A 13,708-nucleotide genomic window follows, 5' to 3' on the forward strand; every position below is an offset into this window, starting at 1 on the left:
CAGTGTTTCCTTCTTGCATTATATCAGTTGCTGAAGTAGTATGTAACTTTAGTTTCTCATAACTGAACTTCCTAAATATCCTTTCTATTCAGTCCTTCTTCTAGAAGGACTGTGAAAAGCACATATCATATGAACCCCTTTGTTTTATTACAAAAGTATGCTTATGTTACATAAATCGCTGTATAGATAATTTTCACAGAATAGGAAACAAGTGTAAACATTCTGACTAATGAATCTGAAACAATCTGAAGATGCTTATTTCTGTGTCTATCTTAGCTTATGTGTGGCGGTAGACTCCTAACTTAAATATGGCAGTTAGATAAATACTAGGAGCACTTTCTTTCCTAACTGTATGACCTGTCCCAATTTTGAAATGACAGGTGGTGGTGGTGGTGGTTAGTGGTTACTTTTTTAAGCAGTAGGAAATTCTGTGTCAAAAAATATAATGAAAGACTTCTCCAGAAGAGTCAGGACATGTGTGTTGCAGAAACATTGCAGTGTCTGTTTTCTGGAGCGAATCAGTTCTGATTTACTTTTCTGTTTTAAAATCAGCACAAAGTTCAACAAAACAAGTGAACAAAGTATTAGGTAGGATAAATGATAATTATGAATTCCATGGTAATCATGGGTAAATATGAAATCTATGCTTACTTTTATAGGAAATTGTTTTGCATTTGGTTAAAATGTGTCCTATTTGTTGCTGATTAATGTAGCACTTTCTTTTTTTTCATTACCTAGGTGATTGATATAGGTTCTGGAAAGGGATATCTGAGCTCCTTTTTGTCTATGCATTATAACTTAAAAGTTTATGGAATTGATTCCTCAAAGAGCACCACTCATGGTGCTCATGAAAGGAACAGGAAATTGAAGAAGCACTGGAGAGCATATCAGAGTCGAGCAAGAGCAAATCTCAAAAGCCAGAAGTCAGAAGAGGTGAATGATAGGCCTATGCAAACTAAAATTAAATCTGAAGCAAATACTGATGAAAAGCCCTTAGTTAAGAACAGCAGTCTTCAAAGTCAAGACCAAGTGACTACCCAAGACTTAGATCCTTCTGGTGTTTTCACAGAAATAGCTACATCTGAAACCAGCAAACAAACTGAAATTAATTTTATGGCTCAGACACAATCTGATGAGAGCAAACTTTCTGAAAATGTTCTTGCTATTCTGAATGTTCTGCCTGCTGATGCTGTTGAAGTTTTTTCTTCATCTCAGTGTGACTGTGGGAAGCTCTGTGAAAAGGAAAAGGCACAAAGAAAAACGGCATCTATCAAGGCTAAAGCAAGCAAGTCAAGTGAATCAAACCTTTATTTTCCATTGACCTCCTGCATCACTGCAGAAACGGAACTCAGTGACATCATCACAGATCTGGAGGTTATTTTACTAATATTTGAAGTAGATTGTCCACTACTTTCATATTGTTGTTTTTGTATATACAGAATGTTTGCTGAGTGCACATAGAGTATCGTCATAGATGGAAATGAATGGGGAATTCTGGCCCAATGATGCTTTTCAGCTAGTTTTTGTAGCTATATCTAATAGATACAGAGACTATTCTTCTGTTTCAGTAGATGTGTTAGGATTAATTTGAATATGTAAGTAAAGCAACCTTCCGAATTGGGAGTGGGGGTGTGGGTAGATAGTATACTGTCAAGGTTAACAGCATACATAACAGTATATTTACAGATGTGGTTGTAGAGAACGTGTCTAATTAAGAAAATGGTTATATGTAGCAGTCAGAAGAATGTATTATTCTCTGAAATTTCTTATTTTCTAAGTTTTATATTTTTAACTATCTTGAACTTTGAAGGTATAAATGAGTTTAGTGTGTATAGTACTCAAGATAAAGAATTTGTAAAGAGCCTTATTTATTTTTATTGTTATAAAAACATTATAATGTTTTTATATTTTGGCTTTTCAGAGTTACTTTGAGTACATTTAATAATCTGCTAACCCACAAAGATTATGTGTACACAAACAGGACCAAGCTCAGCTTTCCAAAGTCAGTGATATGAGACTAGAAGCTGTGTAGCCATGTTAGTTCCTATGCCTAAGCTAACATACCCTGATCGGGTAGATGATATGCAGTCTTTCCTGGAAAGATGAAAACTTGTCTGTGTTCAACATTAAGTGAATTACATGTACGCAAGGGGTGTAATTCATCTCTATTTCAAGACACTGTGTTTATATCAAGGGCCCTGTAACTGAGTTAATAAATCCCGTTAAGCATCTGAGAATGTATGAAGCAAGCTTATGTCTGCCTAGAAAAGATACATGCTGAGTGGTAGGATCTGTTCACTTGAGCACGTTGTGACTTTTAGTTATGTACCCTGTGGACAGCAGTGGTGTGTGTTCATGTGCTCAGGGTGCAGGTAAGGAGCTTGGGACTCCCTGTGCCCACTGCATGGATGTGCGCTTCATAGTCCTAGAGTTATTCCTGTTCTTTACACTCATTTAAAACAAAGATGAAGTATATTCTCTTGAATTTGCACAGTTGGATTTTGTATCCTCTCGGTATGTAATTTCTATTGGTGTAAAAGGCAGAAGACATGCTATATTCCTGCCTTAAAAAAAAAAAAAAAAAAAAAAGTTACTGTAAGAAAAAGTAGTAACTTCATTGTTGTAAGAAAATAATAATAACTGAATGGTATATGTGATATGTGTGATGAATGTATATAACTAAAAAAATTTTAAAGTGTGCAGATATTTAAATGTTTTGAAAACACAAGGATTTTGAATTTTTATTTTAACTGTAAATCATTTTTTTCAATTTTTCCTGAGAGGTGGGAATGAGAAAATCAGTGTTTACTAATTTATAGTATAAATTTTGGAATTATTTGAATTGCTGACAAAATACAGGGATAGAAATAATATGGAGATAGAAATTGTGTATAGCCCAGGAGTAATGTTGAGATACCAAATTTTACTAAACTTAGGTCAGGGGACAGAAAGCTGTGCTCGGTAATACCTAGGCAACCCTGTGGAAATCAGTGATGGGTCAAAAGTATAACTGACATAGATAGATTGCCTTGACATAGCTTGCCTTGATGTTGTTCAGAAATTTTGAGTGTTGTAGTGTTTGTTTGTTGTATAGCTTGCATATGGTAGTCATCTTCCACTGTCTTTCTGCTGAGAGAATCTCTCTAGCTTTTCCAGTCCCAGGAAATGCTCTCTTACAAGTGTACTTCTTCCATTAGCTTCCAACCTTAATGTTGTTCTACTATTCTGTGCTTTCATGAGGGAGAAGGTCTTGTATAATGGTGATCTAAGGCTAATAAATAGAAAACAAAGAGTTTAAAAACTAAGCCAAAGTGAAAATGAACTTTTACCACCTAAAATTTTAAGATCCTAAATCAAGGAAAGGGCAAGTGCAGAGAAGCAGTGCAAACAAAGTGGAAGGCAAGAAGCAGGGGGGTAGGGATGAAGGAGAAAGGAGAGGAAGAAAGGAAAAGGTTAATTGTTTCACACATACATGCACTATGTAATGTAGATGTGTGAGAATAACTACTGTAACGTAGTGCTGCAAAAATTGATGTGCACGTAAAGTCAAAATGGTTATAGAAAGGTGTCACATTTGAATGTAACAGGATTACATTCTTGTTAGTAATGATCAGGATGTTAGTAGAATCAGGATGAAATTCAAAACAACAAACACCACTTTTACAATTTGGATTCCAATTAATAAGTCTGGAAGGGAAGAGAAAAATATTGTTATGAATGGTGAGAAGAGGGATAATTGGGGTGGGAAAACAAGAAAAAAGGGAAAATGGGAAGAAAGGAAAACGGGAAATAGAATGTACAGAGTAGAATATCTGAAGTTCCTACTGTGTTTTTATGGAAGAAGTGTTATGTGTTGTTGACTAGTAGTAGACGTACTGTAAAACTGCTGTAGTATTACAGTTTTGGAAATAGCAAAGCAGACGGTGATGGACCTACTCTTCAAATTACCCTTATGTTTAGGAAGTGGATTTGATTTCAGGAGTCAAAAGTAGCAGAAATGCCATATGGTAGGTCAGCCATGTATATTACAGTAGTAAAGCTGATGTAAAACAAGAAGGAAACACCAGTAGTTGTAATATTAACAGGAAAGCTAGGAAAGTTAACGGAGAATAGCCTGTCCTGTTATCATGTAGATATTCTCTTCCATTTAGATAAGCCAGTTGCTGTTCATTGTCTTCAACCTTTGATTCCTCATAGCCAAAGAAAGTAAAGTGTGGGGATGAATAACTGATCAAAGAGGTGAGCATTCTGATTCTCCGTAGAGAAAATACGCCATCTTTTCTTCGCACTGAAGTGCTTTTATTACATTTAAAACAATTTTAGAATGAAACACCAAGAGTCCTTCTGGAGTGGTATATTTAAACCTTACAACTAAATAACCTTTTGCAATATCTTTGGGGTTTGGAGTTTGTTGTCGTCGTCGTTTTTGCTCTTTTAGTTGAAAGGCGCCTTATTGTTTTTTTTTTTTTTCTTTTTTCTCTTAGGAATCTGTAATGGTGGGTCTGCATACATGTGGGGATCTTGCTCCAAATACACTACGAATTTTTATTGCCAAGCCTGAAATCAAAGCAGTTTGCAGTGTAGGCTGCTGCTACCATCTGTTGTCAGAACAATATGAAAACCAAGAAGGTAATTCTTCTGTGCTTCTTGTGGCTTGCGTGTTGAGAATATTGTACTTTTTAATTAATAACCACCTTGAGTCTGTTCCTTTCCAGTGGCTTATTTAGTACTGTTTTTAATTACATTATATAGGTCATTCACTCCTGGATGTTCTGTAGCTTTCCCATTATGCCAGTATTCCTAGTATCTTACTGAAATTACGGACATTAATGTGGAATGTTTTTGTGTGGTTACGAATACAGCTGTTTTTATTCATTACTTTGCTCGTAAAATGTGGAGGCTTTCTTGGTCAATATGTTTTCATCCTTTTGAAATAAATTGGAACAAATTTTGCTCTTGGCTTTTTGCATACAGCATTCATTTATGTTGAGTTGTACATGTATAACTATGAGCAAAATTAAGTCCTTTTAATTTAAATTACTACTGTAAAAAGGACTCATCTAAATGTTGTGTTCTGGGGCACTGCCATTTTAGAGCATTATGGAACAGTACATGTATAACAGATTCTTGGGGAGACAAGCTGAAAATTATTTGGGTATTCACACTACATGTAAGTTTTCCTTTAAATGTGGCTTTTTTCATTTTGGGGGATGAAGGTTGATATCCTCAGTTGAGAAGTAAATTTGTTTCCTTTCTGTACAGCCTTCAAACGAAAAAGTTAAAGATTGTCTTTGTACAAATGGAATGAATGCGTACTGTAATATATGAAACTCATGGATTGTTATGTTTATTACAAAAACTCATCCTACTTCTGATGTCTAGTGTTTAGTATTCAACAGTGATTGCAACATTGTTGCCAACAAAAGTACTATGAGGAATTATAAAGGAAATTCAGTTTAAAATCACAAAAGCAGATTACATGGTGTTGAGGTCTATTAATTACTTTAAGACACTTCTACATCTGTAAAAGCTAGATAACCTAAGGAAAGCTTGAACGAATTTATTAAAGAATTTTTTCAATGATTGAGGAAAATAATGCAATATGTTAATGTTATGCTTACTGGACTTTGTTTTTAAACAAGAACATAAGAAATAACTTTCTAGGTCAGACCAATGCCCTTTCTAGCCTAGTATTCTGTGTTTGAGAGTGACAAAATGAGATATTACTTAAGGAAAACACAGGAGCCTGACCACTTTATTTAGTCCATTCTTCTTGTACACTCCCAACACAAAAAAATTCATTTATTAGGGGTGCGTGAGGTACATAACAGGTTCATTCCTGCCTAGTCCTTCTGATATCTGCTCTAGGATTTTTCATCTCTGAAGTTGTCTAGTCCCTTTTATAACCAGGTGATGCTATCTGATTCCATAACCTCCTGTGGTGGAAAGTTCCCAAAACTTAACTTACTCCTTGTCTCTATTCATGCACTCATTATCAAGAATTATGATGGTTTTATCTTACTCGAATCAGTGAAGCAGAAAGCTTTTAGTTCCCATCTAAAACCTTTTCTGTAGATGCCCATTACATTGGCGCACCGTGGCCATTTCTGCATTTCTACACTTGCCTGTTTGAGTTCTTTCAGGACCCCTGGTTGAATGTCATTCTGTCATGATGACTTACTGAACCCTAATATTGTCTGTTCGGTTTGATGCTTCCTTCATATCAACTTCATAGTGATAAAATAGTAAGAGAGAGATTTAAAGTCAAAACTCTCTCAGCTCAAACTCTCTACTTCAACCTCCAAATACTGTATTTTCTACAGAGATACTCCCAAATATTTTCTATGCCATTTTCTGCTACTATTTCAAGTAGTATGCAGATTGTATTAGCATTCTCATTTCTATTTGGTTCATTTATTTTTAGTGCATAACAACATTAATTAGCTGACTTTCCTGAGAAAACAAGTGTTAAATAATAGAACTGTCTGAATGACCAGCTGTCTAAGCATTAAAACCTGACCACCATATCAACCAAATTTGAGAAAGAGGTGAATTGGTTTATTTCAGCAATATTTCAGTTATTCTAGCACTTTGAAAGAAACTGCTGGCAGAACTCAGCTACTATTCTTTAACAATTGGCTGCTCAGTCAACTAAGGCATAGCTTTGGATTGACCACAACACATGCTATCTTTTGCTTGTTGTGGTCTTCTTATGTTGCTCAGCATAGATCTGCAATGATTTTGAACATTTCTAAAGTGTATTATTTTCACTTTTCACAATACTTCAAATTATCAAAAAAAATGAAATATTGTTAAATATTTGCATTAGAGAAATAAAATTTGTAAAAATACAATAACTCTTTTTATGTGAAGCTTCTAAATCATGGTGAACTTTTCAGGCACTTTTAATCAACTTTGTGTGTCTTATGTGTTGAAATGTCTGATCATTTCTTGGTATCTCAAAGAAAATAGAACTTTCTGTTCTTGCTGTAGGATGATTACTTTTTTCCAGACCAGTGCATAAGACTTTTCTAAAGTGTTACTCAGATATCATCAAAGGATCAGATGTGATACCTATTGTAAGTTCAAAGAAACGAATGTAGATTCAAAGTGATAGGAGATACTGCAGTTTCTTAAATGTTTAGCTATGGAAATTAAGTCAAATTATCTTTTGGAATTTCTAGCTGCTTGATTTTTCTCAAAAAATCCTAGCTTGAAAGGTATAAATTACTCTTAATGAAAATAGTCTATGCAGAGTAAAATGAAATTACAGCATTCTTCTTTTGGAAAGAACACATAGGTAATTTCGGTGATACTCTGAAAAAAATGATCATTTTTTACTATTACTGTGAGGCTACATAGTCTAAAATCTATAATGATGTTGTCACAGTTACCTGAAAAAATGATCTGTTTGTTACATGACTTTTTCATAAATGCACAGTGGAGGGGCAAGAGCACAAGTATCAAGAACACATGAGGGCTAAAATTTCTTCAGAGAGAGGGGAATAACAGGACTATTACTTGTGCCTACGTTTCCTGTACATGAATTTCAGACTGGCTAAGTATTGTAGGGGATCATTGACTCCATAATTAATCAGATGGTACAGATCTAACATTTCACTCTGTATAAGAAACAAATTATTTCTTCTTGCAGCTTTCTTAGGCAAGTGAAGTTTGATACTACTTCTAAAATGGACCAAATCACAGAATCATCATGGGCTAATTTTAAGTTACAAGAGGCCGCTAGAAGTCATGTGATGGAGCTCCCTGCTCAAAGCAGGGCCAGCTAAGGTCACATTGTTCAGGATTTTGTCCAGCTGAGTTCTGAATACCTCCAAGGCTGGAGATTCAACGGCCTCTCTGGGAGACCCATTCCAGTGTTTGACTAGCCTAGAATTTTTTCCTTGAATCTATTTGGAATTTGCTGAATGGTTGCTGAAGACAGCTGTTAGATCCCTTGATGACCTTCTCTTCAGCCCTGTAATCTTCTTGGCCCACTGGACTTGCTGCAGTAAGTCAGTAGTATCTTGTGCTGAAGAGCTCAAAAATAGCACTCCAGATGCAGTTTCACGAGTGCTAAGAAGAGGGGAGTAATCTCTTGCCTTAAACTGCAGGCTGCGCTGTTGAGCCAGATAGTCCTGCCAGTTTTCTATCCACTTTATAGCCTGTCTGAAGCATATCTCACCAATTTGTCTGTAAAGATGCTATGGGAAAACTTGCTGAAAGCCTTGCTAAAGTCACGGTAAGCTTCATCTACTGCATTTCCCCAGTCCATGGAGCCAGTCACAGAAAAGCAGTAAGATTGGTCAGTCCCTGGTAAATCCTTGCTAATTTTTCTCAATTCCTTGTTCTTCATATGCTTTGACATAGTTTTCAGGAAGAATTACTCCATAATCTCCTTGGTGACAGAGCTTAAATGGAAGTTTGATGTTTGCCTTTTGCCAGTCATTGGGGATGTCTTTTGATGGATGTGATCTTTTGAAGATGCTCGAGTGTGGCCTTCATGTGACACCAGCCAGTTCCCTTATCTTCCTGAAACTAATCCTATCTGGCCACATTTTGTGAGTTTGTGTATTTCCCGTGGCATTTGTGGTCCCTGACCCAATCTTCCTCTACTGGAGCTAGCGCTTCACTCTCTCAGACTTTGCTGCAAGGCACAGTGAAACTGTAAGCTAATGTAGCCATCATCCTGAGAGTGCAGAGAACTGTGAAAGCCTTAAGTGGAGAGACTACTTAGAGTACTAGGATGCAGACTTTCAAATATTTCTCTGTTGGGGCAGGCAACAGAGACAACTGTGCATAATTTGCTGAAACACAGAAAGTCACTTAATTGGTTGAAATCAGTTCCATATGGAAGAGTTGCCTGCAGGGACATAGTTCCATTATAAAGCATTTTATTCTCATTTTAACTTGACTTAGTAGCTTTGAGGCTTCTCTATTTTAAAAATGTAATTGTTCTATTTTATATTTATATCATTCATATATATATGTATGTGTGTGTGTGTGTGTATGATTTATATATTTTTTCCCCAGTTCAAAAGCCTTTCTGTCATCTTGAGGTGCTTACTCTTAAGGAGAAAGTTGTTGGGTCCACTTAAAGGGCTGCCTACCTAGGTAACACATTTTCCCATCTTTCCTTCTTCTTTTTTTTTTTCAAAATATAAATGCAGATGGCTGGTGTTGTAAGTCTAGTTGAAGCAGATGTGCAAGCCCACACAACAGCTGCTGTGGACTGGTGGTTGCCATAATTTTGAGATGGCTGGGATGTATGTTGCTAGGCAGTTACATTCGGTTTAATACAAAAGTTTATCTTCTTTGAGGCTGGTGAAAGATTACTTTCTCCCCTCATATTAACAGATTCACACATATTAATGGGATGAGAATTTATCTTTTTGATGACCATTGTAGCAATTATAAGTCTGAGGTAGTGAGCTGACAAAATGAAAACAAAATGTTATGCTGTTTTTGATGGCCTATTGAGTTGCCTTGATTAGTACAATTTTTTTTTTTTTTTTTTTTTTTTTTTTTGCATCTAGGAGGAACTGACTGTAGGGAATGATTACTTATTTCTCTTACATTCTAAAAATAGTAAAGATGTTGTAAAATTGCATGATTCAGTTTGTCATCGGTCACACTACAGCACTTCTTTAGGAGTATTTCTGATGAAAGTAGGTGCCAATACTCACTATCTTGAATCTTGCAGTCAGTATGGGATGTCCTTCTAGTGTATATAAATAAGCTAAATTTGTCTGGAAATACTGGTAGTAAGATTCCATCTCCAGTTATACTGGAAAGAATTTTCAGTTGTCAATCATGATCACGAAGGTCTTTATTTTGATTTACTAGTAATTACAACAATGAAGTGGTGCTCTGTAATCTTGATTTTCTATAGAATTAAAAATAGTAGAAATCATGAATTTTAACATCTGTCTTTAAATTTTACTGCTGTTATCGTAAGTATTATCAAATGCTAAATATCAGTTAATAAGGAGTATTATTACAGCTCATGGAAAATTTGAAGTATTTAACTTTGGCTTTCTTTAAGGAGAATTGGCCATTTAAACAGAGATTCTTCTGTGGATAAAATGCTCTTAACCATTAATTGATTCCTTTGGGAGTTCTCTTCACTGTTACTATATCTGATAGTCAACTACTTCATAGTAGTAAGAATTTTATTAGAGACTTTTTACATAAACTTATTTACATAGCGAGCTATTATGGCAGTTTTTCTGAAGAATTTCAGTTCGCTAATGATTTTCAGGTTGAAATAAGCTCTGTTCAGCAGCTAATCTTAGGCTTTTTTGGAGCTACCTTATCCAACATGCAACTAGTTCATTTTTGAGGCAGCTGGACAATGATTATCCCTGGCACTGGAAAATGCGTATAAGATTTTGGTACCACTTCTTAATATAGAACCTGTAGAATTTCAGAATTAACGAGGATAAATAATGGTCCCTTTGTTATGAGCCAGGTTTAACACTATTGAATACTGATTTACTACAATTCATTAATATTAGGTAAGGTTATTCATGGGATGAAAAAGTTGAGTGACATGATTTCCATGTTATTTCTGTGATTGAAACATACTTGAATCAGATCTTTGACTAGTGTTAGCTGGCATTAATCCGCTGAGATAGTCCCAATTTTAAAACAAGCACTATACTTTCAGGTATTAAATTTTCATGAGATGTTATATTAGAAACAATTTTAGATTCTTTCTAATGAGATTTACAAACTCTCTCATTAAGTTATGAAATTTACAAGATTCTAAAATGCTTGAAATAGATGACAGTTTTGACAAGTAATCTCTTTGTTTTCTTCACTACTACAGTTATTGAATATTTGTAATACTTTGTTTTGCTATCAAAATGCAAATTCATATGGTAATGAATTACCTTGGTTTCACACTATCTGTTACATCTGTAAGTCATTACTTACACTCTTATTACTTCATTATTTATATTACATTCTCAGGTCTTTTTTGACAGGTGTGGCAGACTGTATGAAAGAAGGCTAAGTCATTATTATATAAAACAATGTGTTGATAACAGAGTAGAGATACAGAGTAAACATACAGCCTGTATAAATGTGGACTTCAGCATCCATAACAGAGACATAAAAATCACAGAATCTGCTCACATCAAAGGTTCCTGTAATCCAGTATCCTGTCTTCAGTAGGGGACAATAGCAGATGCCTAAAGAAGAGTATAAAATGAAAGGTAGTATGTAGCAATACCATCTTTGTCCCATTTTTTTATACAGTTTCCACTGTATTTCACTCCTTTAGTGACAGTGACTGATCCTTATAAGTCTTACATTGAATTTTTGCACACCTTTGTAGCATAATAACAATATAAAAATACAATTGTAAATGTTCTGATTCTTCAGTCTACACAGCATATAAGCAGGCTGCTCAATTTGTAGTATTTAAATAACTTCAGCAGAGCTCCTTTTAAGCATAGTACTATGCATTCAATATTGTTATTTCAGTAGCTTAGTAAGAAAAATCTGATGTACATGGCCTTTGAGTGATAATTCGAACTTGCATGTTACAGGGCTTGTCATGCAGAAGACTCCTGATACATTGTAATAATAATACACTAATACTATCCACTAATGATATATTATATCCACTCCTAAAGATCTTTCTTAGACATATCTCATGTTTGTTATTGAAAATCCTTTTCTGCTAAGATAAGTCATAAATTTTCCAACTAACAGCCAGGATAAGGAAAAGTTGAATTAGAAGATATAATTTATAGTTCTTTTAATGTTACTGATTACTTTAGAAGTTATATAAAGATGGCTACATATTATCTCTACATATATATTATAGCTCTGTCTCCTACTTTGCAAATGGGATGGCTGATTTAGGGTATAAATTCTTTTACTTTCTCAAATTTATATCACACCTTGCTAACTGAGTGCTGTGAGAGATGTCTGGTATTATGAAAGGGTGGTAATTGGCTTCAGTGGGAATTTTCTCTAAATAAAAAAGGTAGACAAGTCTTCCCCAGTGTTGAAATTCATCTCCCTTAGGTTTATTAGAAGCAACTGCAGCATAATCCATTGTCTAGTTGGAAATAATAATATATAAATGCTTTGCAACATACATTTTTATATTAAGAAAATTGGGAAAAATATTTAATTACAGTATGAAGACCTTACAGAAAAATACTTTCTCTAGGTTGTACACTTTTAGGGCATTTTATGGGTTTTGTATCCTATAATTCAATTCCATTTTTGCACCTGAGAGATTTTATAAATTTACTGTATTTATGGAAAAAGTTTTTTTTTTCAAGAGAGTTTAACTTAAAAATTAGTTCATCTTCCTTTCCAGTTAATATGATAGTAATTGCAATTTGGCAAAAAAAAATTGTCGTGGTATGAAGTTGGTGTCCTTTTATTTTGTGTAAATGTGTTTATATTTTAATGAAAATCTATGGATTTTATTGTCATTTTGAAATGGATTTGTAAATGGCAGGCCTTCATTTTTAATATTATATTTGCAGTTTACTGCAAATATAATTTTATTTGCAGTTACTAGTAAAACTAGTTGTTTTACTAGTAAATATTTTGTGGTTTGTGCCTTTAGAAAACAACTGTTGTCTATTGAAACTTCATACAAGTGAATATAGTTTAATCAAGTCAAAATCAATTTCTGTAGGTATTACTTACTCATTAGGTGTTCAAGATGGAGTTACAGTGCACTTCCTAGAATTAGATAACAGTTCTAATAAATGATATTTTAATATAATATTAGCAAAGAATTTGTTCTAATCTCCTGTCACATGTATTAACCACATCTTTTATGGCAGCTCTTGGGTTTGTTGACAGTACAGGAATGAACTCTCTTTTCTTCTGGAAGATCAAACAACTTCTTCGCTGAGCTACTTTCAGAATCTGAGCTCATCAGCTCCATCCTCACTCTGCTTCTTTTATTTGTCTAGATTTTAGCTTATTTAAAGCATTTCCAAGTCATACAAACTCCAGAAAAATGATATTCCTCCCTACCTTAATGTGGTCCCTGTTGAAATGACTATAACAACGTAAAACTATAACATTTTTTCAACTTTCACTTGCTGTTTTCTTTCAAAATTTCCTTTTAATTTTCAGTTATATATCACTATTAATCATATGTTACTGTGTTCACAGTACTAGATACAAAAAGAATCTGATTATTAAAGCAAAACAAAGGAGAGCAAAAAATTAGAGGAAGAGGAATGGAAACCAATGCCATGTACAGTTTTCAAATGATCCCTGCTTTTATTTTCTTTAAACATACACTTCTAGGCGTGCTGGCTACACTCCTTTGAAGAAAAAAGGCTCTTGCTACCCAGAAGAAAATCCTCCCAGGGCTTTTTAGATCACAGCTTTTTATACAGATAGTGGTGCAATTTGACCATTTATCATAGATTCATAAGGATACATTGATTTTCTAACAACTTCAAATCCTAAAATAGTGATGATAGTAGAGGGTAATTAGGAATGAGGAATAAGGGATAATTGAGCAACATCTATTGTGGCTGTTACTATGTCAGGAACCATGCAAGCAAGTTGTTACCTCCCAGGTATTGCTCTTTGAATTAAATAGCTGATGAGCGAATCTTTGTGCCAGCCTTGTGGAATCAACTGTGTACAAATTTTAGTTGCTGTGTCATGGTACCTTTCTCTGTCTTTGGCGAGAATCCCAAAACAATGTTGGCCA

General features: G+C 34.6%; 1 protein-coding gene across 2 annotated transcripts in view; it reads left to right on the forward strand.

Annotated features, from left to right (window-relative positions):
- The window catches only part of METTL25 (methyltransferase like 25), a 58,916-nt gene that overhangs the window by 16,833 nt on the left and 28,375 nt on the right, over nt 1-13,708 (forward strand). For both annotated transcript variants that reach the window (XM_062584869.1, XM_062584878.1), the window contains exons 4-5: nt 739-1,374; nt 4,485-4,629. In XM_062584869.1, coding sequence (XP_062440853.1) covers nt 739-1,374; nt 4,485-4,629 — 781 coding nt within the window. The remainder of the gene's footprint in view (nt 1-738; nt 1,375-4,484; nt 4,630-13,708) is intronic.

This window comes from Rhea pennata, chromosome 1 (genome assembly GCF_028389875.1).
Source record: "Rhea pennata isolate bPtePen1 chromosome 1, bPtePen1.pri, whole genome shotgun sequence".
NCBI classification, from domain to species: domain Eukaryota; kingdom Metazoa; phylum Chordata; class Aves; order Rheiformes; family Rheidae; genus Rhea; species Rhea pennata.